The sequence below is a fragment of the Cygnus atratus genome, chromosome 2, assembly GCF_013377495.2.
Source record: "Cygnus atratus isolate AKBS03 ecotype Queensland, Australia chromosome 2, CAtr_DNAZoo_HiC_assembly, whole genome shotgun sequence".
In the NCBI taxonomy this organism is placed as follows: Eukaryota; Metazoa; Chordata; class Aves; order Anseriformes; family Anatidae; genus Cygnus; species Cygnus atratus.
Window position 1 is genome coordinate 101,366,906 of NC_066363.1, and position 26,174 is coordinate 101,393,079.

The 26,174-nt window shown below is 34.6% G+C and overlaps 1 protein-coding gene across 4 annotated transcripts in view; it reads right to left on the reverse strand.

Annotated features, from left to right (window-relative positions):
• The window catches only part of DOK6 (docking protein 6), a 214,043-nt gene that overhangs the window by 59,212 nt on the left and 128,657 nt on the right, over positions 1-26,174 (reverse strand). For all 4 annotated transcript variants that reach the window (XM_035550561.2, XM_035550560.2, XM_050708955.1 and 1 more), the window contains one exon: positions 5,552-5,671. In XM_035550561.2, coding sequence (XP_035406454.1) covers positions 5,552-5,671 — 120 coding nt within the window. The remainder of the gene's footprint in view (positions 1-5,551; positions 5,672-26,174) is intronic.

Genomic DNA, 26,174 nt, shown 5'->3' on the forward strand with positions numbered 1-26,174 from the left:
ACTCATACTGGCAAGAATGATCATTTGTAGTCTAGATTTGGGATGTTTGGAATTAGTTCCACTTGAATTCAGTTTCCAGATTTTCTGAATCACATTGAATGAGATATTTAGTTTCTCTGTGGATCAGTCATCACCTGTGTATCAGTGGGGTGAGATAATAATTGTCCACTGGGTGGTAAGATTAAATACATGGAAGTTAATGAGGGCCTCAGCAAATAGGGAAATGGAAGAAGCCAAACAAGAAGATGCTATTCTGTTGGATAAGTCAAGACTGAGACTGAGCAGGTACAATTCCTCATCATTTTAGCATTACAATCTTCCTCTCTCCTCTAAAACTGGTAAGAGCAAAGTTTAGGGAGTGGAGGACTCCAGATGAGCTGATATATTGCCACACTGTTTTCAGTGTAGCTGCTCTTTCCCATCTCCTTGAATAAGCACAGCAATGCTTCGTCATATGCTTTGTTTACATAAAGGTGTTTAGCATTTGGGCTTTAGCAAGTAGATGACCTTTAATAATGGTTTCCAGAGAACAGGAGCAGAAGAGGCTTTGTTAAAATGGGCATATTGACTGAGATGGAGACTTGGCGACAGCTCTGAAATGTTCTCAGTCTTTCAGTTTGAAGTGCAGCTGTACTAGGGAAAAAAAAATGACTGGGAGGCCTAATGGTCCTGGTTCTAATCATTTTATCACTGGATTCCTTTGCCTAAATCATCCCAGATGAAGAGCTGAACAGACAACATTCCAATCCTGTAATCCAGAGGTTTCATTTCATTTCAGCTTTAATGTGAGGGAAAAAGTGCTTATGAAAGGAGGCAGTCAGGTTGGTCAGATCCATATAAGAGGCTTTGAAAGCAAACATTCACATTCTATCTGGAAGAAACTCCTTCTCTATCTATGAATTTTATGAAGCTACTATTTTCAGGTGGAAAGAAAGCTCTAAGTCTTGGTCACAGCATTTTGTGGTCATACATATGTCAGGTCTCTTAAAACAATTTCTCTTGGTTTAAAAAGTGAGGAACCATGGTTTTAGAATTAAAAAATTATGGTTTTGTTTCTGTTAATAATGTGTGGAAATGCTTATTAGCATTTCAATGAAAATAAAATAAAAAAAAGCTACAATTAATTAATTATCTTTAATTACTTCACTAATAAATAGTGAGGTAGAGAAGAATCTGAAAACTGACTGTCTTACCCAGCCATTAAAACTGTAAATGTCTTTATTTTCTGGAGAAAAAAAAATAAAATCAAATAAAATAAAGTTGCCTATATTTGGTTTATCTTAAAAAAAATACACACACACAAAACACACACACACACAACAACCCTGTAACAGTTGATTAAAGATAACAGAAAATGAATAAAAAGCATGTACAATGTTTTCATGTAGTAAATCACAAACAGGACTTGTACAGACCCTAGAAAATGCCTTAAAACAGGTCAGCTATATGAACTTCATTACGAAATCCCTATGATTTGGCTGTAGTTTGTAATCTCAACATGTAGCATAAAGAAATAACTTGTAATCATCTTCTGAGGATTTAAGGATATTGTTCAGTATAAGGAGTTACATTTTTTTCTAACAAATTAATGAGTTAGTGGCAATTAAAAAACAGAAAGCAAGACTGCAGTATGGTGCTATCTTTTTAAATAAAAAAGGAAGGTAGAACAGTTATGAGAAAGAGAGAACTTTACAAAGGAAGCAATTTTCTGAGATATCAATTGAAATATTAGGCAGGGAGTAAAAGAAGTAAAAATTAATTATCTTTCAAAGGTTTATAAAATATTTCCAAAACAAAACAAAACAAAAAAATCAGGCAAAGCAACACATAATAGAAATGCAAATACATTGAGATCTGGAAACCTAGTCTCCACTTTTTCCAAATGAAGACAGCACTCTACCTACATTCATGTTTTCCCTATCAGCAGCTTGAGAAATCTGAGGGATATCTTGAGAAACCTAAGGGTGTGTATAAGTATCACAGGATAGAAGACCACTTGTCATCATTGTTATAAATTGCAACTGAGTCCAGACTTTCTTTCCTGAAGTTATTACTGTGTATTATTATTTGTCCTATCATTGTATATATAGCTCCACTGCCATTATACTAATTTTGTTATCTAAATGTGATCTTGTAGTCTTTACTGGCTTTGATTTAATACTGTATTCTCTTTCCTTAAAAAATAATTTAAATGGACATTCACAAATAGTAAGAAACTGTCTGCTGTGAAAATAAATTTAAACAGGAACAGGGTTGCTGTTATAGGGCTGACAAATGCTACCAAATCACATGCACTTGCAGGAGAGAGAAAGTAAAATGGTTGGAGAGAAGGGAAGCTTAAATTCAGACCTCCGTTTTAACAGAAACTGCATATCACTAAACTAAGCAGACACTAGTTGTGAGCCTTAGACATAAAAAATAAAACCACCTAAGGGTCATTTTCCACAGTGGAGTTTACAACTTTAATGCTTGTGGTAATACTTGAAAGTAATAACAGAGATGAAACTCAATGAGAAGCTTTCTATTACTGATGTGCTTTGCACAGGAATCACTTAGAAGTCTTCTGTAGTCTTCTCACAGTAGCCAGAGGTCTCTGCTATAAGCAGTGGAGATCTATAGTTTGGCTTTTGTAGCTGCCATCACCACAGAATTGCTTGGTGCTAGAGGGTCAAGCAACAGTGCAGCTCCAATAAAAGAGAACTTGCTAACACCTACTAAACAACTCAGAATGAAAAAAAGAATTAATGTTTCAGATTGCTGTGCTATCATGCATTTTATCCTCATGTGACAGAAATACGTGTATAATGTACAGCCTTTTAACCATGACATTTGCACACTAAACACCAATTCTGCCAGTCTTTAAAATAAACTGTTTTGCAAACCATATTGTTGCATTTCTCACAACAAACAAACAAACAAAAAAAACACAAAACAAACAAACAAACAAAAAACACTCAGGAGAGTTACAAGAGTGAGAGAAACTCAGATATAAGAAAAATGGATGTTAGACAAATCACAAAAAAATGCATATTTTTCCTGCCATGCATTTTCATATGTCAATGAGTCTTTGGGTATAAAAATTATCAGTAGCACGTAACACAGATTTTTTTTTATGGCCCCAGGGCATATATGATAACAATTAAGAGATTTATTACTAACCTTCCAAACTAAATATGCCGGTTGGTGTGTGTGTGTGTTTGTCATATTCAATGACTAAAACAGAAACCTACACAACAGAAAACCTTCCCTCTTTTGTCAAGGGATAGTAGGCTTACTTGATCCCTTTACTGAATACTGTTAGAAGTACATGCCATATGTCACGTAAATGTCCTCTAAGGACAGGAATGTGTAAGCACGTGGAGAGATGAAGAACATAGAGTATTAAAAATATTATTGCCAGGACAAAGTAAAATATCTTATGAAAGAAAACTCATTAGGCTAGTTCTTTTCTGATCAAAGAAGTATCTTTATCAAATTGTAAACATTTCAAAAAATCTTTAGGGAAAGTAACCATTTGAAAAATATAGTGGGATGGGATTAACACCTGCTTTGTAGGGACTAGTGGTTTTAACATCCTGTCATATCTAACATCCTGTCATATCATAGAGGTATAAACAGCATAACACTATTATTCAATTGCTTTTAGCCCTTAAAATGTCAAAAAAAAAATCTAAAATTGTAAACCCACTGATACTGTAGTTTCTATGAGAATACAATCTATGGTCTTGCTCAGGTACTAAGAGAAATCTTTTGTTCAGTCAGTGACCTGAAAGAAAGCCTTTGTATGGCTACACAATGTGTGAAATAAGGTGCTGAGACTTTTTGATTCTACTCCAGATTGTACAAACTATACATTTGCATCTCTTTTTCAAGTAAATTACTACATAGACTAACTCAAGAGTCAAACTCAAAATGAGTTTGACTTATACTTGCTATATGTTTTGAAATAATGACTTTCAAAGGTAAATTATCAGTGTACAGTTATTATTTAATGTGAAAATAACAAAATGACCTTGGCAGTGATACAGCTTCCATTTTAAAAATGAGCAAGAATTCAGATATATTATAAATATACTCACTTTTCATGAGTTTTAAATTCAAAACGTAACTTAGACAGACCTTTCAGTTTCAGGTCAAAAAAAGCTCAGTAGTCTTTAAAAATTTTTTTAGATATGTTTTGAACTAAAATTTTTGATAGCATGTCTTTATGAGCATGCAAATGTACTCTAAAAGCAAGAATGGGTAAGCACTTGGACAGATGAAGAACATAATGTATTAAAAATATTATTATTAGGACAAAATAAATTATATGAGGAATATATATGAATAAAAATGAATAAAATTGGCAAGAAAATAAAATTTTAATTTTATTTTTTTATTAGAGCTCCCAAATGATTCCACCCTCTGATCAGTCATAATTTGTTAAACTTATAGTGGTGAGCCTATAGGATAGCCAAGTAGGATACATTGAGTGGTTTCTGATCCTTATCACTTTCCTATGTCATAAGTAGCATTTCCTTCTATACTTGTACTGTAGTTGGAGACAAGTGGATAATTAAACCAAGTCACAAATTAAATCCTGCCTCTGATAAAAAGGAAACAACTTCACAAACATTTGAACTTTCTTTAAATCACACACAAAAAATACCTGATCTTTGAATCAATTTCCTTGAAGATTTCTGTACATTTTATGCTATTAGGTTCAGAGATGTCCAGAATCTCATAAGAAATTAATACAATATAATTGATATAGTACTATTCATTCTATAATTTAATTATGTCATTTTGTTTATAATAATATTTTGCTTGTTTCGTTATGACCATTGAGGCAGCTTATTTTATTACTTTGTTAAAAGCTATTGGATTTTATAAAAGCATCAAGACAGTAATAAACATTAAGTGATGTAATTTAGGGAGGAATAAATGAGCACATTTTGTGTTTGCCCTCATGTTCATTAATAGGAATTAAATGACAGGAAAATCACAGATTTTGTTTTGTTATTGCATATTCCACCCACTAGCATCCTTCCTGTGCATGTGTCTAAATTTCTGTTCAAAAGACTTACAAGGTTGGGCTTAGGGCTGACTAGCACCTGCCATTGTCCTTTCCACCTGTGTTTGACAACATTTAGATTTAGTTTTTTTGTTATTCCAGGCAGATATGAGTTTAAAGCAAATATGTGTTTTGTAGTCCAAAGTGCTGTTGAAATGTTCATCACTGTCTTTTAAAGGCTGTGGAACAACAGCTACTGCTTTATTTCAGTGCACAGAGTCTACTGCTTCCTCAGCCAGAAAGGTTGTTATCATCCTTTCCCATGAGAAGAAAATGTGAACACAACTAACACATGAAGTCACTATATGTATGCTATTTGGTGTAGAATTTAATCATATTTATTTGTAGAAAAAATATGATTAAGCCTTGAAATCACATCCAACAGTTTAGTTATTAATGAGGTAATAGCAAAAAAAACCCAGCAGACACAAATACCAACAAATATAACGTGGGACATCAGCCAAGAACCGATATAGGAGAACTTATAAAGTTACTTACCATTTTGTTCTCTCTGAACTCCAGCAGCAAGCAAATCTGGTTCCCCAAGACTTATATCATTGAGCCTGGTTCCTAGACACTCCATGCAAAGATGTTTGCACCATTCCTCTGCCTCTAATTCTGAAAAAATAATAAAAATAAATATTAACGTTAACATTTTACTCAAAAAAAAAAAAGTAACAGTGAAAAATCAGTAACTTCTTAAAAACTAGCTTAAGTTAGTAACACAAAATTCCTCTTCTATCTCTTTGCCTTGATTTATGAACTTAAAAAAGGGTTTTTACACTATGAGTACTGCAATTCCCATTTTCAGATTTGGGGATAGGAGATGGAGTTAACAGAAAAGAGAAAAGACAAGTGAGTTTTCAAAACAATATCTTTCTAGAAGGCCTGCCTGAAAGAAAAATGCAATTTAGAAAAAACATCAAACATAATATCTGAAATAGTCTTTACTGCTCTTTAGCTGAACTATTGAAAAACTTTCTTTTTCTAAAGGTTCGTATTTTTCTAGGGGTAAAGGAAACAACAGCAATAAAATGTTCTTTAAATGCAAAACTTGTTCCTTTGCTGTACTGAACACCTATGCCCATCAAGTCAGACTGAATAAGGAATTCATTCAGTTCTGCTCACTTCTTTTTGGTCTCAGAGCAATTTAGGCATTAGTTGGAATTTTTGTATGAAAATTCAAAACCTCCTCATCCTTTCTGAGTTGTCCATTGCATCCCATTAATCTTTATCTGAGAGCTCCCTATCTGCCAGTTTACCAAGACATGAACTCCCTCTGAGACAGCACAATAGCTGCTCTCCAACACACTCACATTTTCTCCACTTTCCAAATTTAACATCACAAAATGTCTGGTATTGGTCAAACAAACATCTCAAACTGGCGTTCACATAGTGTGAAACCACAACTAATAAAAATCATGCAGCTAGGCCGACTGCCTTTTATTACAGAGTAAGCTTCACCTAAGGGAAACTTTCTGGAGAGCAGGCTGGGCACCAGGCCCAAAATGAACATCCGTTGTCATAGTCTATATCTGACCATCCTTAGGACTGGCTGACTCCAGTCATCTAGAAATGTCTCTATTAAACTGCCACTTTTATTTTATTTTATTTTATTTTATTTTATTTTATTTTATTTTATTTTATTCATTCCTATTTTTGGGAACACCTGGAAAATCCTTTGGTGACAATCTCTCCAATGCAGTGCTGAAATTCAGAAAGACAAAAAGAAAATAAATATCAACTACATGCATCCCTTGAAGCATCTAATCACGATAACTCATTGTAATTAGTAAAAAATTATATCCAAGCAAAATCTTTCCATGCCTAATTGGTACAGTCCTTGAATCCTTGCCTGGTTAGGCACAGATCTCAAGTGACAGAAACATTTGCTGGACAAGAAATAAAGAAAGGCCTTTTTCTTCCAGGTCCCCACAATATATTTGGATACATGGATTTATTCAGGGCCCTGAATAATCCATGCATAGATTGTTCCTGAGTTAATCTGTCTATTAGCTGACAGAGTTCCCAGGCAGAAAGTTCAAATGACCGAGTCAGTTTGGGAATTTTTGAGACTAACATGACTGTTGCTGCAGGGACACAATTTTATTTATTTATTTATTTATTTATGAGTGCTGCAAGCCAAGAGGCTTCCTTTAACCCTGATTTTTTGCAGTCTTTGCCTTAGGACACATATCTCCAAAGTTGGTCTTCTCATGACATCCTCAGCTGCTGGTAGTAAGAGACTTTTGTCAGTAATCTCCAGATGACATTTAACTTTGTATGTAAGAGGAAAATACTGAGGTAACAGCATACTATTTCTTAACACTTTTTCTACAGATACAGCCTGCTTGATGGAAGTATGGAGAAAGCAGGTATATCACTAGAGAATAAAAATAAAAATAAAACAGGGGGGTTAATAGTAATAAGATGAATTCATTTAAAATCCTACCTCCCAAATTCATTTTCTGCTCATGCATGAAGAAAATACATTTCCCTCCAGCTTTCCTGCCTTCCTCTCTTTCCACCTTTGCCTTTTCCTTGGATATTTGTGAGGTCTGATGAAGCAGACTTATGTCTATAAAGAAGGGGACTTCACAAGACACATTGTCATATGCTGGCAGCATGGAGAGGGGGGCATGGGGGCAGTGCACTGACATACAGGTACGCCAAGCCCTCAAGGGAGGGTTACTGTTGACTCGTCCAGCAACTACTCCCACTCTGGGGAATCAATGTGGAAAGGCTTGTAGCATACAAGTGACAGAACAAATCTAGTCTGGTGCTTTCATGTTTCCTTTCCTTCCCTCTCACATTTTCCTTTTTGACTAAATTGTATTACAGAATATTGTAAATGCTGACAGGAGGCCTAGGTCTATTCAGAGCCTGCATTTTTTTTTCTTGCATGATGATCAGGATACAAAATTTTACTTAAATCTATATTTTATTACTTTATTTCATTTGCCTGCATCCAGTCCGAAAGAGTACATTCATGAACTGAGATGATGGTAAACATACAAAACTAATCTTTCTAATTTTACAAACATCTAAGGAGAAAGGAAAATGTATTGGCATTTCCATAACTCTAGCTTAACATCAATATATATTCAAAATACTACTCTCATGTAAAAGCAATAAGTTATATTTATATGCATTCTCACACCACATTTCCAGCAGACTTTTGGGGAAACAAGCAAGCAAACCAACAAACAAACAAACAAAAAAGTTCTAGGAAGCTGCTTCTTGTGAGTGTTTTTGTTTTCATCTCTCCAGTCCACTTGCTCACTTGCCTCTTTCTATTACAGCAATATCTAGAACTTGAAATTTTGGATTCAGAAACAGCCTTTCAGAGTGTTCGACTCCAGTAGTTTAATTTAAGCTGCTGCTTCTTCCCTGCAAGATGTTTGTGATCAGACCCAGATTAGACCATTCTCCACCTACCACATAGAATAAACTCTCTTAATGTGAGTGCTAAAAGATTATGGCTGTATTTTGCAAAGTAGACTGTAATGCATGCACTGTATTGTTGTATAACTAAAAATTTGTGTCTTACAACTATCTACACAATACGACAAAGAATACACTTTCAATGCAGAAGTGAAATATCTTCCCAAAGTACTGTGAGGATTTGTGTATGCTGTCAGAAGCATCAACATTATCTCCAAATGTATTTGGAAGGTCAAGGGTAGGAGGGTACTGTGTGAGTTAGTTTCACCTAATACATCCTGATAGTTATTGCTTACTTGCAAGGGATTGCCTTAGATCTTTTCCTTGTCTTACATATGAAATCTTCTTTAGAAGTAGGTGAATTACCTTTCAAAGTTAAAGCCATATTTCTCCTTTCATCATGTGTATCTATAAAGCAGTTTACCCATAGCAAGTCTAGAATGCTTTGTGTTTCCGGGTAACAAATTAAATATTACTTATGAATTTTTAAATGTATTTATTATAATTTATAGTACATAAATGGACCAGTCACAATAGCAAGCTTTAAGAATGATAGTTACCACATTGTGAAAGAGAGGTATCACTATTACTTCTTCATTTTGATTACATGTAAATTTTGAAACATGAAATACTACAGTAGAATAAGGCCATAAAATACTGCCAGCAAAATTCTTCTCTTTAATGCATGTAGATTAAATTTATTGGTGGTAAACGCTGACTTTTTAGTGGTAACTGATACTTATCACTAAAAAAAATTTAATTTCCTTTTAAGATAACTGAATTCTTGGACTGAATGATAAATTGTAAAAAAAAAAAAAAAAAAAAGCATTCACAGCTATAAATAAAATCAAAATTCTTGCATTTGCATCTTTCCCATAATTCATTTATAAGATGCTGCTATACAAATGTCATGAGGTGATATAAAAGCTCTTCTGGTATTTTAAGTTTAAAACAGTTCATGCTACGCAACATATGCTCTGGGAATGAAGTGGTGGGGGCAGATTTATATATATATAAATTCACTATACTTACAGTTCTTTGTCTATATTTGCTAGAGGTGTGACTGTTTTCAGAATCCTAACTTAGGAAATCTTTTGTGTATGGACTAAACCCCACACCTTCTGAGTTCCAATAATGTCAGATTTTTCTTGTTTATCTCCGAAGTTCACATTCCACAGTCTGCCATCACGCACCACTATGAGCTGTCAGAATGGTCGAAGAGGTAAAGCCCCAAATAGGTGCCCACTCTGTTGCTCAGTTCACTTTTCATCCCTCTGCGCAATGCCATCTCCTGCTCTGTAAGGCTGTGCCCTCTCTTCCAGGAAACACCCTCCTGTCACTATCAACAGCACATTATTCCATTGGTAAAAAAGGGCTTCAATTCTATGTAATTCACAAAGTTTAAAAGCAAAGATGAGGAATTTTGTCCCTTCCCCTTCTCATGCAGCCTACTTAAAGTGGTTTCACCATGAATTTAAATTGAAAATAAAATGTATGCAACATTAGAGGTGGATAACAGAAACTGTCCTGATGCATATTCAAAAATTTCATGTACTTTTTGAGCTTTCCCTAATATTAAGCTGTGCAAACCTAAAATGCTAGCTTTTCCTGAAACATGTTTATGTACTTGCACCAAAAATTGTTGAACTCATCTTTCTAAACTAAGCTAGTTTTATCAGAAGTTCAAACCCAGCCAAATATGCTTACTTTGATTGAACTGGAAAATGTTTCCTGCTTGGGTTAGTAGGACTTAGATCTGATATTCCCTATTAAGAACAAAAGATGGCACAGAGAAACCATATGTACCAATATATCTTCTAAAAATCACCCAGCATTAATTAGAATTTAATAGGAAGGAAAAAAAAAAAAAAAGAATCCCCACAGGACTGCAGTACTATCTTACTGAGCCATAGAGCATATATGCAGCAATTATGAAGCAACTATGTGGCTATTTCTTATTGTGGCTCAGAAGAACATACGGATATTACCTGTATTAAGTAGTAACGTATTACTGGTTAACACTGGTCATGCATGAATTACACAATTTTTATTATAATGTATAGGAAGGGGATATAAGTTCTGTTTAGTGTAAAAGAACAGAAAATTAGCCTGTATATATATTGAAATTGAAAGCAATTTTGTTACTAAAATTATTTTTTATTGACAAATTATACTTGAAGATATTTTATGAAATATGGGAATAATACCTGGAATTTTTTCTTGTGTTTCAGCAAATACAACCTTTAAAGAAACTGCTTTGTATTTTCTTTGATATGTGATTTTTTGAGCCTTTCACCTGCAGCAGAGTGTCCTATTATTATGTAAGTGTAAATCACCGAACTAAAAAGTCAAAAGAAAATTCATAAAGGAAAAAACCATATAAAAATATGTGAAAAATAATCTTACAAGAAATAAAGACAACTTTCATTGAAAAAAAAATCCCACATTTTTTTTGCCACTTTTTTCTTTCACTACTTAATAATGTTTAAGTACTTCCAAGTATTTAAATGTATGCATATTTTTGAATATACATCAATTCAATAACATCCCTACATTTCTCTGTACATTTCTAGCATTATAAAAATTTTGCTTAAGGAAATATTGAATGATGCAGTAATCAATTTAAATGAATAATTACAGTATATGAGCAAATATTATTTCGTAACTTTAACCACTGGTATATTTTTAATGCTTTCTTTTTGTTTTTTTAGTTTCCTATCATTGGGAACATTAAACTTGGGTTGGCATGAGGGTAGCACAGCTAATTACAACAATTGGCAAAATTGCATTTATTAGTTATAATAAAATCAAAACTGATATTTCTACCAACAATCATTCCCACTTATCTAGAGATGCTGGAAGAGGCATCACAAATAGGATTCTGCTAATTTTAGTCTCTGCGGATATCTGTGTTTGCAAATGGCTAGCTGTGTGTCCCTATAGTTACGCAGGTATATGAAAACTGACATTTTCCTGACAATTCCCCCTTCATTTCTGAAAGTCTGATCAAAAGGGTCAGCGTAATTAACCAGTACCCAGCCACTATACCATCTACTATCCTGTCTTTAACATAAACATTAAATGTTATGTGACTGCTTTTGAAGACACTAATGACATTTAAAAAGATTTATCATATTGATGTTACCATCCACTAAACTATTCCTTAAAGTACATTTTATTTGTATATAAAATCTACACTTTTACCTACATTGCTTATTATACAGGTTGCTGGATATATGACACAGGGGGTATTATCTCCCCAAAAGAGTCAGGACCAGACTTACTCTTCTGAGAACAGCTTTGTCCAATGAAGGATTATTTACACCATATCACATTCAAATGTAGCAATATGAAATTAACATACAATATATGCAGTGTATGTATTAAAAGCACTAATCGGATGCTTTTTAAGTAATAGCGATTGCTAATTACAAAGCTAGCTAATATGCCAGCCAATTTAGAATGGTTCTGGGACTGCAAGGGTCCATGCACAATGATAGCTAATGAAACACTCCAAGTGAAAGAGCATCAAACTCTGAGCTCAAATCTGAGCATCAAATTCTGAGCTCAAACTCAGAAATGCCACACACAGTTGAATAGTAGTCTGTAACCAAAGTTACAACATTAGGAAAAAAAGTTTCTCATCTGAAATACTGCTTGAGAATGTCTTCATAAAGAACAAGAGCTTTCTGCTGACTTGTTAAAAATGGAGAATGTGTGGGAAAATGAAGAGATATAGTTAATCTACAAAACAGTGATTTCCTCTGATCAATACCAGTGCTAATGTAGCTTTCTTTTTTTTCCCCTTTCCCTTTCCCTTTCCCTTTCCCTTTCCCTTTCCCTTTCCCTTTCCCTTTCCCTTTCCCTTTCCCTTTCCCTTTCCCTTTCCCCTTTCCAAATGGCTATTTTGAAAAAAAGTGACCATCACTTTACTCAGTGATTAGTCCTACAGAAATGAATGAGAACATTCTGGGAAGAAAATGCTATTTAGTGTTTTAATTAGTCCTTGAGGTTAGATTTCTAGGTACCCTTATAGACCATGTATACTACTTCACACTGGGGACTAGTTCCTCTTATTATACCACAAATATTTATCAAGCATTAGTATGTCCAACAGACCAACAGTAAGCTGATAGAGCATCATTACTCAAAAATATCCCTAGCAACCTTTCACTCTTAATGCAAACTTCCTTTCAAATGCAAAGTAAGACTCATGAAAACCTGCCTGAACACAGAGGAAAGATTTGCATTGTGACTGAAACTAACAGGCCAGTTAGAATCTGGCGTGGGAATTAGACATTTCCCCATATAGGACTGTCAATCTATACCTGTTTCAACAGCTATTAATGTCAAATGACAATGGCATGAAAGTAAAATAACCTCAGGCAGCTTGTCTTGTATTGGGAATGTCAAAAACACCATCAGACAAGTGTCCAAAAAGGGTCTGTCACCAGCAACATAACATGCAGAAGATGCTATCGCATCAACTTATGCAGCTACCCCATGATCGGCAGTCAGCAATAACATTTGTCTGGTTTAAAAGTTCATACTATTTCAGATCTAGTTTACTCCTACAATACTTTTATTTCTCTTTGGAGTAGTATAGAGACTTTTCTTAAATGTGTAGAAAAGCTGAAGTATTCTTCTCTCCTATTGTCAAATGTTTAAGTTACAACCTGGTAAGAGAATCTATATCTAAAGAAACTATTGCAAGTCCTAAGGTTCATTTCACTTTTTCTTTTTTTAACTTTTTTTTTTTTTTAATATCTTCTTATCTTTGAAGTAGTGACAGTTCTTACTGTTTGAAAAGAAGAAATAATGTAAACAATTCCAGCAGGATAATCTTTGCATACAAAATCAAGGTGATAATGACTAGTTTCAAGACGTGGGAGAAAAAACATGCACCATTGTCACTACATGCTTCATTGCTTTTATACCTTTGACCACAGGACTTTTCACTCCAGCCATCTGAATATCTGTTACATTATTAACTCAGTACATAGAGACAGCTACTAGTAGACTAGAAAGTCTTTGGAATCTCTCTTTCTTTCTTTGACTAAACATATCTGAATGAAGTCTTACAGATTCAAATGTTCACATTTATTAAATATTTTCCCATTTTGGCTGGGCATAAACAAGTCAGTGTCAGTGCCGCACCCTTCTGATGTTGCAGAGACTGAAAGAAACCTCTTCTGCATGGCGCTATATGATTCTTTTAAAATAACAACAAGGCCAATGAAAAAAAATTTTTTTTTAATCTTTTGTTTTCTTTTTTTCTGTGCTTCCATTACCCAAGAATACAATGTTTTGCCCTAAACCCTAAAATGAGTAACGTGAAGAAGTGATTCCTTGCTATTATTATAGTTGACAACCAAGATTTTATGACACTGTAAGTGCAAAGAAACTGATTCAAAGCAATTGCGGACAACTTCTGACTGAAACTACCTAGAAGATCATAACACAGTTGTATGTGTTCTACTTGATTTTCAGTTGCATGAAATTTTACTCTCTGGCAGAACTAACTATTAGCTAGAGAGGACTCTGTGTTTTTCCTGATTCTTGGTAGATTTTAATGGGGTACTACCGCAAAAAGAAAAGGAAAAAAACACCTTAAAGCTGCACAGTTAGTATCTAAGGAAATATGAGAAAAGTTTTTTTTTCTCTCTCTCTCTCTTTTTTTTTCTTTTTTTTTTTTAATACATATATATATATACAGAACTTAAATCCAAAGGAGCTTCTTCATTTATTACCAATTCTTCACTTTGCTTACTCTAATTTTACACTTTTCCTGAATCTTTTATTCTCATCATGAAATGGATCTCTACATTCCATATACCTAAATATAATTTCAATTTTAAAAATGTCTTATGAAAATAGGAACAATGACAACATTCACACTTTCAAATTAGGCAATGCCTCCTCCAAATATTAGGTGTTTGAAATAAAACTGTATCTAAGTTACATCATTTTAGATTTTTTTTTTTTGACATAGACTGCTGATGTCGTTACCAACATAATCTTAAGTAAGAGAGACATATGGCTGCCTGAGGGGAAGCAGTTTGCATAAACTTAAACTCAGAATATCATCTTTCATGAACTTAATAGGAACTTCCCTTCCCTTCCCTTCCCTTCCCTTCCCTTCCCTTCCCTTCCCTTCCCTTCCCTTCCCTTCCCTTCCCTTCCCTTCCCTTCCCTTCCCTTCCCTTCCCTTCCCTTCCCTTCCCTTCCCTTCCCTTCCCTTCCCTTCCCTTCCCTTCCCTTCCTTCCCTTCCCTTCCCTTCCCTTCCCTTCCCTTCCCTTCCCTTCCCTTCCCTTCCCTTCCCTTCCCTTCCCTTCCCTTCCCTTCTTTTTATTTCAGTAGAAGGCATCTAAGATTCAGAAAATAACAGCAAATAGGCCCATATTCAATTGTGTCATTTTTCTCCAAGAAAATCAGGGTAAATCTTGATGAATTTAACATTAGAAAACACACACCATGATTAAATAATATGAAACTTCAAGAACTCTGTGCTGAATCATGGCTTAAGGCCATATTAACTGGAGACTCAGTGATGAAAGATTGTTTTATTTCAAATATTTCCTCCTTATTTCAGGACAAACAACTCATCATAAAAGTATAAAGGACATTTAAATTTAATAATTTGAACAATATAAAGTGAGAGCTGCATAGAAAGTTTAGGGTTTAGGTTTGTAAATTGGGAATGCTGGTTACAGTGAAAAAGGGTATCTGAAGATGAAGCTGTAATTTATGAATGCTGCGGATCTCTTGCCCACTTAGAGTTTAGTTGTGAACTGATTTATAAGCACACACAGGGCAGGGGATAGATTCCCTTTCTCTCCTTTATGGAATAGCCAGATGGACAAGATTCAAATGCTAGCAAAGACTGGTCTTCTGTGTTTCTTGCTTGGAACCCCAGCAAAAATCCTCTTTGGGCTCTCTCATGGTCTGAACTAAATTCAAATCCAGGTTCTTCTCCTTGGCTGATTATTTTACAATGGAGAGGACAAGCTGGACAACAAATTATAATGAGAAAGGAATTATTAAAAGAAAATTGAACAGTGTCATTTAAAATGCTCTTCCTTAATTTCTGCATTAATGCTTTTAAATGAAGCTGACTTGAATATTATTCTTCCTTCTGCTTGTAAACTGTGGCCTAGTTATGGATCTGCTGTTTTAAACAAAATTTCCCCCTAAAAATAATAAAATAACCACTTGATGTTGTGATATGCGAGTGTAATTGAGGGTGTATTGACTTAGTTATAGACCAATTGATCTGCCATATTTTTTTTTCTTTTGTTTTTCTAGATGCCAGTGTTACAATGCGAGCACAGCAGCAGCTAGATCACGAAAAGTAATTAAAGAGTATAGTTCTCTTCTTTCTGAGTCAGATAAGGTCGGCAGACACTTATTATTCTTCACATTTTCATAATAAATCCCCAAATATGCCTTTGCATAGAATTCTTATGGCTGAAACATAAAGGCAATGATTTAATTTTTACTTTCAGAAAAGGATAATCAACCATGAATGTAACAGGAAGGTAATTAGACCTAACAAAAGTGTCCAAATGTGGCTTCCTAAGATACTCAGCTGAACAAAGACTGCTTGCATATTAATTTCAACATTGCTCACTGTGCTGTGTTTGAGGTAGATGTTAAACAGCTGTAGTACTTTCAAGACAGATGCTACAGCACCCTAAGAAAATCAGCATCTTCTTTACTGCGGGTGCAGATTGCTTAATACAATGTGAATATCCAATTTCAAAATAGTTGGATTTATGAGTTTCTGATGCAAATATTTTATTTTTGCTCTAAACAAAATGTTTAGCAAGAGAAAGGAAAAAGTCAATTTTACCTTTATACTACTTCAGAGTGTATTTTAATCAAATTAGAATTGTTCGTGTTAAGTCTGCCTAATTACTAGATAGTAGGTTTTCTCATGTCACACAGTCTTTGTTATTTAATTCCCATTTTTTCCAGTCAGATGATTACAAGCTATTGGAAAATTTAGACATATTCAAGCAAACCTATGTTTGGCATACAAAGCAGAAGCAACTCAGTAAGATATTTTGTCATTCCTACTGGATTCATGCTTAGAGGAACATACCTATAATGACTTGTCTGTCTTTCCCAGACAAGTTTGTTTAATTATCTAGAGGCTTGTCCATTAGCACATTCAAATGTTCTTTGATTTCACATTTATGAGCCATCTTCATTATATATGCCCACAGCAAATTCTCTGATTTGATTATTTCAGTTGCTATGTCCAGTTAAAATTATCCATAACACAATCTAGGCAGAAAAAAACAGCTGTAAAATCTACTTCATGTTTTATTTATGGAATATAAGCTTCAGCTACAGGATTGATTTAATTTTTTTCCCTTGAAGTTGAAATGGAATGCTGTGCTACTGAAAGGTTTGGCCAATGAAGAACTTGAAAGAAATAGACAAATTTATACTGTCATTGAAAAGGTATCATTCTGAAATGGAGCTGGCTGTTTCCTGCAGCACTCCAAAGAGCTACCTTTGTGGGACACTTTACAAAGTAGTTCCCATTTGTTGAAACAGAGATACTATGTATTGGTAAAGCATTGATCTTATTTGGCATATGATTAAATGTTTACATTACTGACAGACTTGGTTCCCTTTTCCATTTCACTAATTACAAGTTTGTTTCATTCTTCTGTTAGCCAACAGGTTTACTTTTTTCTCTAAAATACTGGATTATTTTTAATACTGTCTAGTTCAGAAAGAAGTGATACTTCATAATAGATCTGGTTTTATGGCTTCTTTAATAGGAAAATAATATTATGTCTATATTTTAACTTTAGAACTATACACATTTTTAAGGAAAGACTTGGTTTAAAAAACAAACAAGATACTTGAGATTATCATTTTTCTCAACTTTACACAAAGGATAATTGCTCCTCAGTGCTGCCCCGTAAAGTGATAGTCTAATATGAGTTGCTAGTAACTTTATGCTGATACAGTATTAAAGAAAAAAAAAAAAGAGAGAGAGAAATTAAATCCAGAAACAGATTCAAACATATAAAAACTAAGAAATGTCCCACATTTTCAAAATGAACAGCTTTCCAGAAACCAAATGGATCTACGTTTCCGTCATTTAGAAGCAGACTAACATTCCTCATCATTCTAATGAATATGTAGCTTTCATTTCAAAGCAAGGCTCAAAACTTCAAAAGACTTTAGAAGACTAGTGCATGTCGTATACATTTTACTGAATATGAAGCTCAAACTTGTAAAACATACTACACAAGCACATTTTCAGAAGAAAAACTTATGTTACTTTTGTGGAAAGAATCGTTGATTTTCTCTTTACATAGCAAGTAGAAGAATTTAAATGGGTGATAAATGAATTTGAATTTAGGGTGAAAAAAGATAAAATCCACCTAATATGGAGCAATCCAAAGCTTGTCTGAATGAACTTGTCTGAGTGAACTGTCACTCTAGGTGGCCATCAAAAACTACCGAACAGCAATGCAAGTTTGATGCACCAGACACTTGCAAAATTTAAACCTAGTATGACTTTGATTCTACTTTTTGGAACATTTACAAATTGATAAAAGATGAATATAAAGCAAAAAAGAAAAAAAAAAGACAAAACAACAACAAAAACCAAACAACCCAACAAAAGGAAAATAAATTTCCTACATTTTCAAATTTTTCAGATCAATGATAGCTATTATAGCTAAGAGTAAGAAAATCCATATATTTGCCATCATTAACACTTTACTTGCCTTATTTTCACATTAATATGCTATTCTCTGAGTTTCAGAAGCATAAATTGACAAACGGACTTAACTATTTGGCTACTACAGATAAACACAACTTCAAAGACCTTTATAGTCAACTGCTTCCCTTTATTGGTATTAATTCTATTAATTAACTTCAGTTTTAACCTCAGATTAACTTGCAAGGCAGCTTTAGCAGCAGCTGGAATTGCTTAAAACAAAACTTGAAGAGCAGCCACATTTTAAAAGAGAAATTGGAGCAACAAAAAAGGAAAAAAAAAGGGGGGGGGGAGGGGGAAGGAAAAAAAAAAGGAAAAAAAAAAGAAAAAAAAAGGGGAAAAAAAAAAGGAGGCTTTCTTTTGCATGTCTTTGCGACCTTAGACTGAATTCCTTTATTTGAAATTAGGAGAAAAAAAAATTAATGGGGAAAACAATTTTATTTATTTACCAGGGGAATGGCTGGGTCCACTCTTCAAGAGATTTAATGCTGACTTGCTTGGAGCTTCATTCTAGGATCACTAATTACTGTAAATTGGGGAATATCATTCATTTGGGAATACTGAAATCTGGGAATCTTGACCATTATATGACAGAAACTGTTGCATACAAGACACACAACTGTTAGAGAGCATTCAAAGGAGGGCTCTAAAGATTATGAAAGGCCTAGAGGGCAAAACGTATGAGGAGAGGCTGAGATTCCTTGCACTGTTCAGCCTATACCAGAGGAGGCTAAGGGAAGGCCTCATGGTGGCCTGCAGCTTCTTCACAAGGGGAGCGGCGGGGCAGGCACTGAGCTCTGCTCTCTGGGGACAGCAATAGTACCCGAGGGAATGGCATGGAGCTGGGACAGAGGAGGGTCAGGCTGGGTGTTAGGGAAAGGTTATGCACCAAGAGGGTGGTCAGGCACCGGGACAGGCTTCCCAGGGCAGTGGTCATAGCACCAAACCTGTCAGAGTTCTAGATGCGTTTGGACAATGAACTTGGATGCATGCTTTGATTTTTGGGTGGTCCTGTGTGTTGCCAGGAGCTGGACTCAGTGATCCTTGTGGGTCCCTTCCAACTCAGGAGATCCTATGATTCCGTGATTCTATGTTTGTAAATGGAGCCCTATTTTTGGAGATTAATGAACTATCCTAGTTAAATCTCCAAAAACAGATTCCAATCACGATAATGCTAGACTACTTTCAGAAAATATAGTCTTGGTAAGATGGTGAAAATCGATGTATAATCACTAGGAAGGAGTTGATATTTTAAAAGATGAACACAAAAAATAAAACAAGAAATTCATAAAAGGATTGGATACTTCTCCAGATAATAAGTATACAGAGTATCACAAAACAAGAGATTGTTTTGTGTTCTGCTCTTGGAGATTACGAGACCATTATTACACACTGGAAAGCTCCTTGTTCTTTTCTGAAGTGAGCACATTTTCTTCTTTTATTTGGAGGACATAAATTATAGATGTGGTAGTCCCTTCAAATACACAGGAAAGGCTAAAATTCTGAATTTATGAATTTTAGAGTTATTTCTACATAAAATTTGTTTTCTTCTGTTCTTAAAGTCAAATCATAGTTCAATACATTTCCCATTAAATACTGCCAAAGAGATTACAAACAGCATAAATGGACTGTGTGAATGCATTAAATAACTGCTCTGCAGGTATAGAAGGAGGGACAACTCTGCAAAATTTCACAAGGGCATATAGTCAGAAGTCATATAAAACTTCACCTTCACCTGTAGTAGTCTCACATATGGTTCAGTCTTAAGAATTGCTTTAGTTCTCACTTCTACCCAGCAGCAAAAAACAAATTTATAAGCTTTATAGATCACTCTGACAGCAGTTACCATTCTGATTGTTCAACAGCCCACTAGGGTTTTAAAGCTGATAGCAACATCACATTGGCAGTGTGGAATTCAAGCAACATCTCAAAATAATACGAAGATAGATGGACAGTGAACTTTTTTTTTTCTTTTTTTTTTTTATGTAATCTGCACAAATTTGTCTGAATTGTTCATGCCTAGACTGTACTGAATATATGGTTAAATACACATTTGTAGCACATAAATCTTTCTGCGCTCATTTACATGCATTATTCCTACGGCTTGTCCTCATTCCAGAATAAAAGTGTTCCAAAAGGTTTGAAACAGTTAACCTGCTAACAGTCCCCTACACCTTACACACTGTAAGTAGCAAAATGTAACTCAAACTGAACAGTGACAGAAAATGAAAAATAGATGTGGTGTTTCAGGTTTGGAGCTGTAAATTATCATGTTATTCATTGAACTCTCCCTAGGCTCAGGCAACCATACATCATCTGTCAATATACCAAATTCAGTCTATAAATTAATGTCATGATTTTTGTGCTGTCACTAAATGTATGCTATTCTCAGGGGAGGTCAGGAATCACAGAAGTTACATTATTTTACAGGGTGATACATATTCACAGATCCCAGGAGATCTGACCTATATTCCATGTAGATGAGCAGAAGCCTTTTTATCTCAGTTGATAACTCCAGTTTCAGCAAACTTGAGGAGAGGAGGTGGGGTACTATACCAACAAGTCCAAAGGTAAAGTATATGCCCAAACACAATATGGCTTGTCAAGTAGGCCTGAATTAAGATTTTGTATCTTTTATTCTAGTTACAGAAATTAAAATTAATGGAAAAAGTGAAAGAACCTAGAGGTCCACCACCTATGTACTTCTTTGTTGGTATCTTAAGACTGAGTCAATGACATCCCAGTACTTTCCAGAAAATCAGATTGTTACAGGATTAGGAGCTTGAGTGAATGATAAAGCAAATAGTTGTGCTTCAAAAACAGTCTTAATAATACCAGTCCCAATAACAAATACATAGAGACACAAAGTAAATGATAAACAGTTAAATAGAATTGTCTTAAACTTGCTTATTTGCTAAGAGTTCCTTGATGTATCAATATATCCTTACATAAATGCATGTTTTCTGGGTCCTAGATATGCTTGTTGGAATTAGAAGTTATGAAGATTTCTTTTACCTAATCATACAGCCCGAATAGTGCCATTGAACAAGGCTTGCCTCATCACAAGTCTAGCATCATGTTTACTGGTATGAGCAAGTGAACAGTCTTCTATTTTGATTCCATGGCAAAACATGAGAAGCACGGTACTTTTGCAGAAGCATGATGCCTTCCTAACTTAAAACTGCACTATTTACAGACCAGAGCTGGCTTGCAGCAGACTGGCTTGGCAGGAGAGCATGACTGGTTGTATGCATGAAGACATAACAACAACAACAAAAATTCTTTATTGACTTTCCCTTTCATTGGGCAATGAAAAATACAACCCTTTTCAGATGAGACCTCTTAACATGGTGCTAACATTTCTGCAAGATAATTATGATTATTATCATAATTTATTATTGATTTATTATTATTAATTTATTTATTATTATAAGATAATTATGATAATTATGAAAATTTTTATTAAAATCTATGAAATAATTCCATGCCTCTGCATGCCTGACATCCTGGACTTCACCAGGATGTGAAGTCTTCACTAACCTGCCTTCAATTTGTGCTCATTTGGAAAGTATGTCGAACTTCTAGGGCAGAGGTGTTGAGATTCGTATATTTGTACAAGTCTCTCTACGATCAACATTCAGCTGAACATGCACTATCTACCACACGAAGCTGGAATCTGCTTTCTTTCTCCTGTTTGCCTTCTGCAAACAGGCAGATCTTTTTCTACTCTTTCACTCTTGAGGAGTCCTACATGCTCTAAAATGGATGATTTGCTATTATCTTAACTATCTTGCTTGACTTTTGTTCTTATGGGAACAGTTTAAATTTCAATCCTTCTGAGTAGAATTGTGATAAGGAGAGCACTTACAGTGTCTACACTTCAATATGTTTGTTCAGGAAGAAAGAATAATACAGAACTTCTCCACTTATCTAGATCCACCATGTTAAACATTAGTAAAGACTGTCCAGACAAGTCTACAGTAAGTGAACAGCAAGGGCAACTGAATGGTTATCATATCTGCAAAATACACAACTATGTAATGGAACTTTACTGTAAGACAAAAAAAAAAAAAATCACCTTCCATGTGTTTTGACCTTCAAAACCCTTAAGTTTAGAATTTCCCATGTTGCAGTTCCAGAGCAAGTTTACCTTTTTGAATTTCTGCAGCTAGGAGTCATACAACTTTTCTACTTATTTTGCCACAGCCTTCATGTGTGCTCCTGCTAGGCTGGATGCTGACCTTGTTTCCTCACTGTCCCCCATTTGCCCTATAAACAGGGAATGAAGCAGTTTTCCCAGCTCAGGGGGGCCCTGTCTGGGAGAAGTCCTGATGGTAAGGCCATTTTGTGGGTCTAGTGTTTTAAAATTTAACAGTTGGCAGTTTTACAAAAACCACAAGTTTATCTTCACAAAATTTGTTTTGTTTAATGTTTATTAATCTTAGAACTAAGTTTGCACCTTACTTAATAATCTAAAAGTGGCTGAAAAATGTGGAATTTGATAGCGTAATACCAGATCTATCAAAGGTTATCTCCTGGAGATAGGGTAATATTTTCTGTATTCCTTCCATTCACTACTTAAACATAATGCTAGCGTGTCAGAAAATTGCATCAATCTAGTTCATAAACGAACCACAGAAAAATGAGGACCAACATAAAAGCAACTATGAGAAATGACTCAAAATCCAAATATTTCTAATTTATAAATGTTAAAGTCAGAATAAAGGTGCATATTTTTAGATAGGCATGAAATAATTAAGAAATAAAGTCAGTATTAATGATAAGGCAACCACTGGTCAAGAAAAAGAGAATACACATCCTAAATATTAATCTTCAAATATAACATTTATAACCATAGATTGAACTAGCCCTGAAAGTGGAAAAGTGTTTCAAATATTATGATCAAAAAGAGAGAGGGTAAGAATCGATCTGGATATTTAATCTCATGCAATGCCCGTGTTTTCATCTTTTTTTAATCTCAAAAAAAATGTGGCACATGTGGAAGTACGAACATATATGTGAACGCCAATGAACCATTCATTCAGGCCCTTCATTTTTAAAAACAAACAAACAAACAAAAACAACAGAAAGTGGAAAATAAAGGGTCATAAATTTTCGTATGGCAATCCTCATTGCTACAACAGAAACATATATCTTGCAGAAAGTTTTCAACCGTACAGATTATACATACTTTTTTCTATAAGCAAAAGGGGAGCTTTGCTTGTGTTCCCTCTTATGGTACCAGAACTGTATTTGGGAAGCTGTTCTGTACCTTCAAATCCACAAAACAGTGGAAGCCTGGTTGTTTTTAAAACTTATGTAGCCATTGTTAGTAATAACAGCAAGAATGATCACTAATAGTTCATTTCGAAGACTCAGTGTTTCACTGTGATTTTAATCCAAAACCTCCAGGGTTCTTAGCTGTCAAAGGATATAGTGATATGAATTACATCTAGTATTCCAATGACATCTGCCAAACTATTCAAGCACAGGATATGGAACAGAGTTGTCTTCATTTTTTCTTGTGAAAACAATCAAGGAGAAAAACCCAGCTCATAATCAGTGGTAATTTTGTAATAGTCCAAAAGCTTTTTTAGTACAAAAATAAAGAGAACTTGTGCCTTTTTTCAACAAAAGAAGCTTTTTTTTTTTTTTAAGAGAAAGCAACACCAAAACATGGTGCAAACAAGTTTAAAAGAAGAAAATGGGTACAGAACTAAAAGAAAAAAAAAGTCACTTGACACAGTGTATCATTCTTTTTCAATAAATTTTTTTTTTTTTTTTTTTTTTACAGTTAAGACTTATCAGTTTCACTACACTCAGAAAAGCTGAAAGCTTAAGGATATAAAAGAAAAGGACTGTTTATTTTATGGATGTATAAAAAAGCTTTATCAAGGTAACAATCATAGCAACAACATATTCAAGAATCAAAACTTTGCAGAATAGGTCATTGTTCTGAAGAGAAGCCAGACAAATACCAGTATCCTGGGGGCGGCCTGCATTTGCCTCATGGTTTGAGTTCTAGAATTGCCCTATGGTTTTGCCCCCCTACTTTCTGTTGCTCATGTCACTCTCATTTTATACTCAAAGAAATCACTGAAGTCACATTTCAGACCTAATTTATTGAGCTGGTCATATCTGAATCCCTACCATTCAGAAAAAAATAGTAAAAACAAAATGAAATAAACAAACAACAACAACAAGCCCACAAATATTTTCATTTTATTAATAAGTTTACAACTTCATCAATTTCCTTTACATTCTGTAGTTGGGATATTAAAACAAATTTGTCACAAACCTGTGCCGATATGAACAAGGAACTTGTATCACTTAATATTTTGTTGGCATCACTGAAGGAAAAATCATGTTCCCATGTGGTCTGTCAGTGACCTAGTGTAACTCAAATCTCATTCATCATAAGCTAGCTGTTATTCAGGCACAATCCTCATCATGGTAGCAACTTCCACAATAGTACCACAAACTTTAATCAGTATTCCTGTCCTTAAATTTAATTTTCTTGTTGGGCATGCATAGCCAGCATTGCATACTTCATTCTATCTACAACTTTAGAGAGAACTTACAGGGCATTTCAGAATGCCTGTCCCACCGCAGACACTTGGGTTACTGCCACATTACAGACAGTAAGCCTTGCAGGAAGACGGGCTTCTCAATAGCTACATTTGTCTGAGCATAGCTATAGCTATACAAAAGACTAACAGAACACTTACCTGAAAAACAAACAAACAAACAAAACAAACAAACAAACAAACAAAACAGACTTTTTAAAAATGGTATTACGGAAAGACAGAACCTCTAACACACTAGCTAGAATGGTTCTACTTTGTTTGAAGTACCCTCGGAAGATCTGTGCTTTGTAAAAATACCAGGAAATGTGGCAGGTAAAGGATGAAGGCATTTTCTCACATGGCAGCACTGCAACAAGGTATACCGGAGGTACTCCTACCCACATGCCCATTTTATTTAAGCATAGGATAAATGATGCAAAAGGGATGACTGAAAAACATGTTAAAAAATCATTTATTTTACAAATGCCCTTACTGCTAAGCAGTCATTACATCTTCAGTAATGTTGCTACGGCTACTTGAATGTCCACTTTTACCTTCTGTATTTGTTCTTGTGATAAAGTCATTTCCTCTCTTAAAATTATATTATTATTATTATTATTATTATTATCATTATTCCAACAGTAATATTTTTTTCAACCTTTATTATGCTGGAGTAAATATGCTAGATTTCCCCAAACCACTTCATTCTTATTCAGTGTTCTACCCTTCTACTTTTAACCTGCTTATACATTTGACAACGCTAAATTTTATCTCAGTGTGTTAGCAACCTGAGAGTATTGCATTTCCTCTGTCCTATAGCAATTGATAATTTCATGATTCTTGATAATGAGATTGTTAAAATTCCCTTAATGACAATAACTTTCACATGACTTTCAGGAAGGCTGAAACTGAAACATTAGCATGTTCCTGACTAAGGTGGCAGCAATTTCCCATGGTCTGAAAAAGGAGTCCTGCTGTTTAGAGTCTGTGTTAAACTGAATGCGTTATAGACTACTTTTCATGTTATTTAACCAGCCATGACTTCTCATTATTTTACTTCTATTAAATAATTCTAACTGAGAAGATTTAAAAATATTTCTTACTAATCATCAAACTCACAACTTTGTCTGCTAGACTGGAATTCAGAAAGAAAAAAAACAGCAGCAAGCATGTTTTTTCTCTCCCTGAAGAGGGATGATTCTTCTTTAAAGACTTGTTATCCCATGCTTTTTATCAGAGTACTGTAATATCTGAGAAGGGTTTGCTCTTCAAACCATTTCAATAGACCTTCAGAATCAAATAGATTTCTACAACTGTTGTAGAGTTTGGGAGTACGGGTGGTAGTGATGGGAACAACTAGAT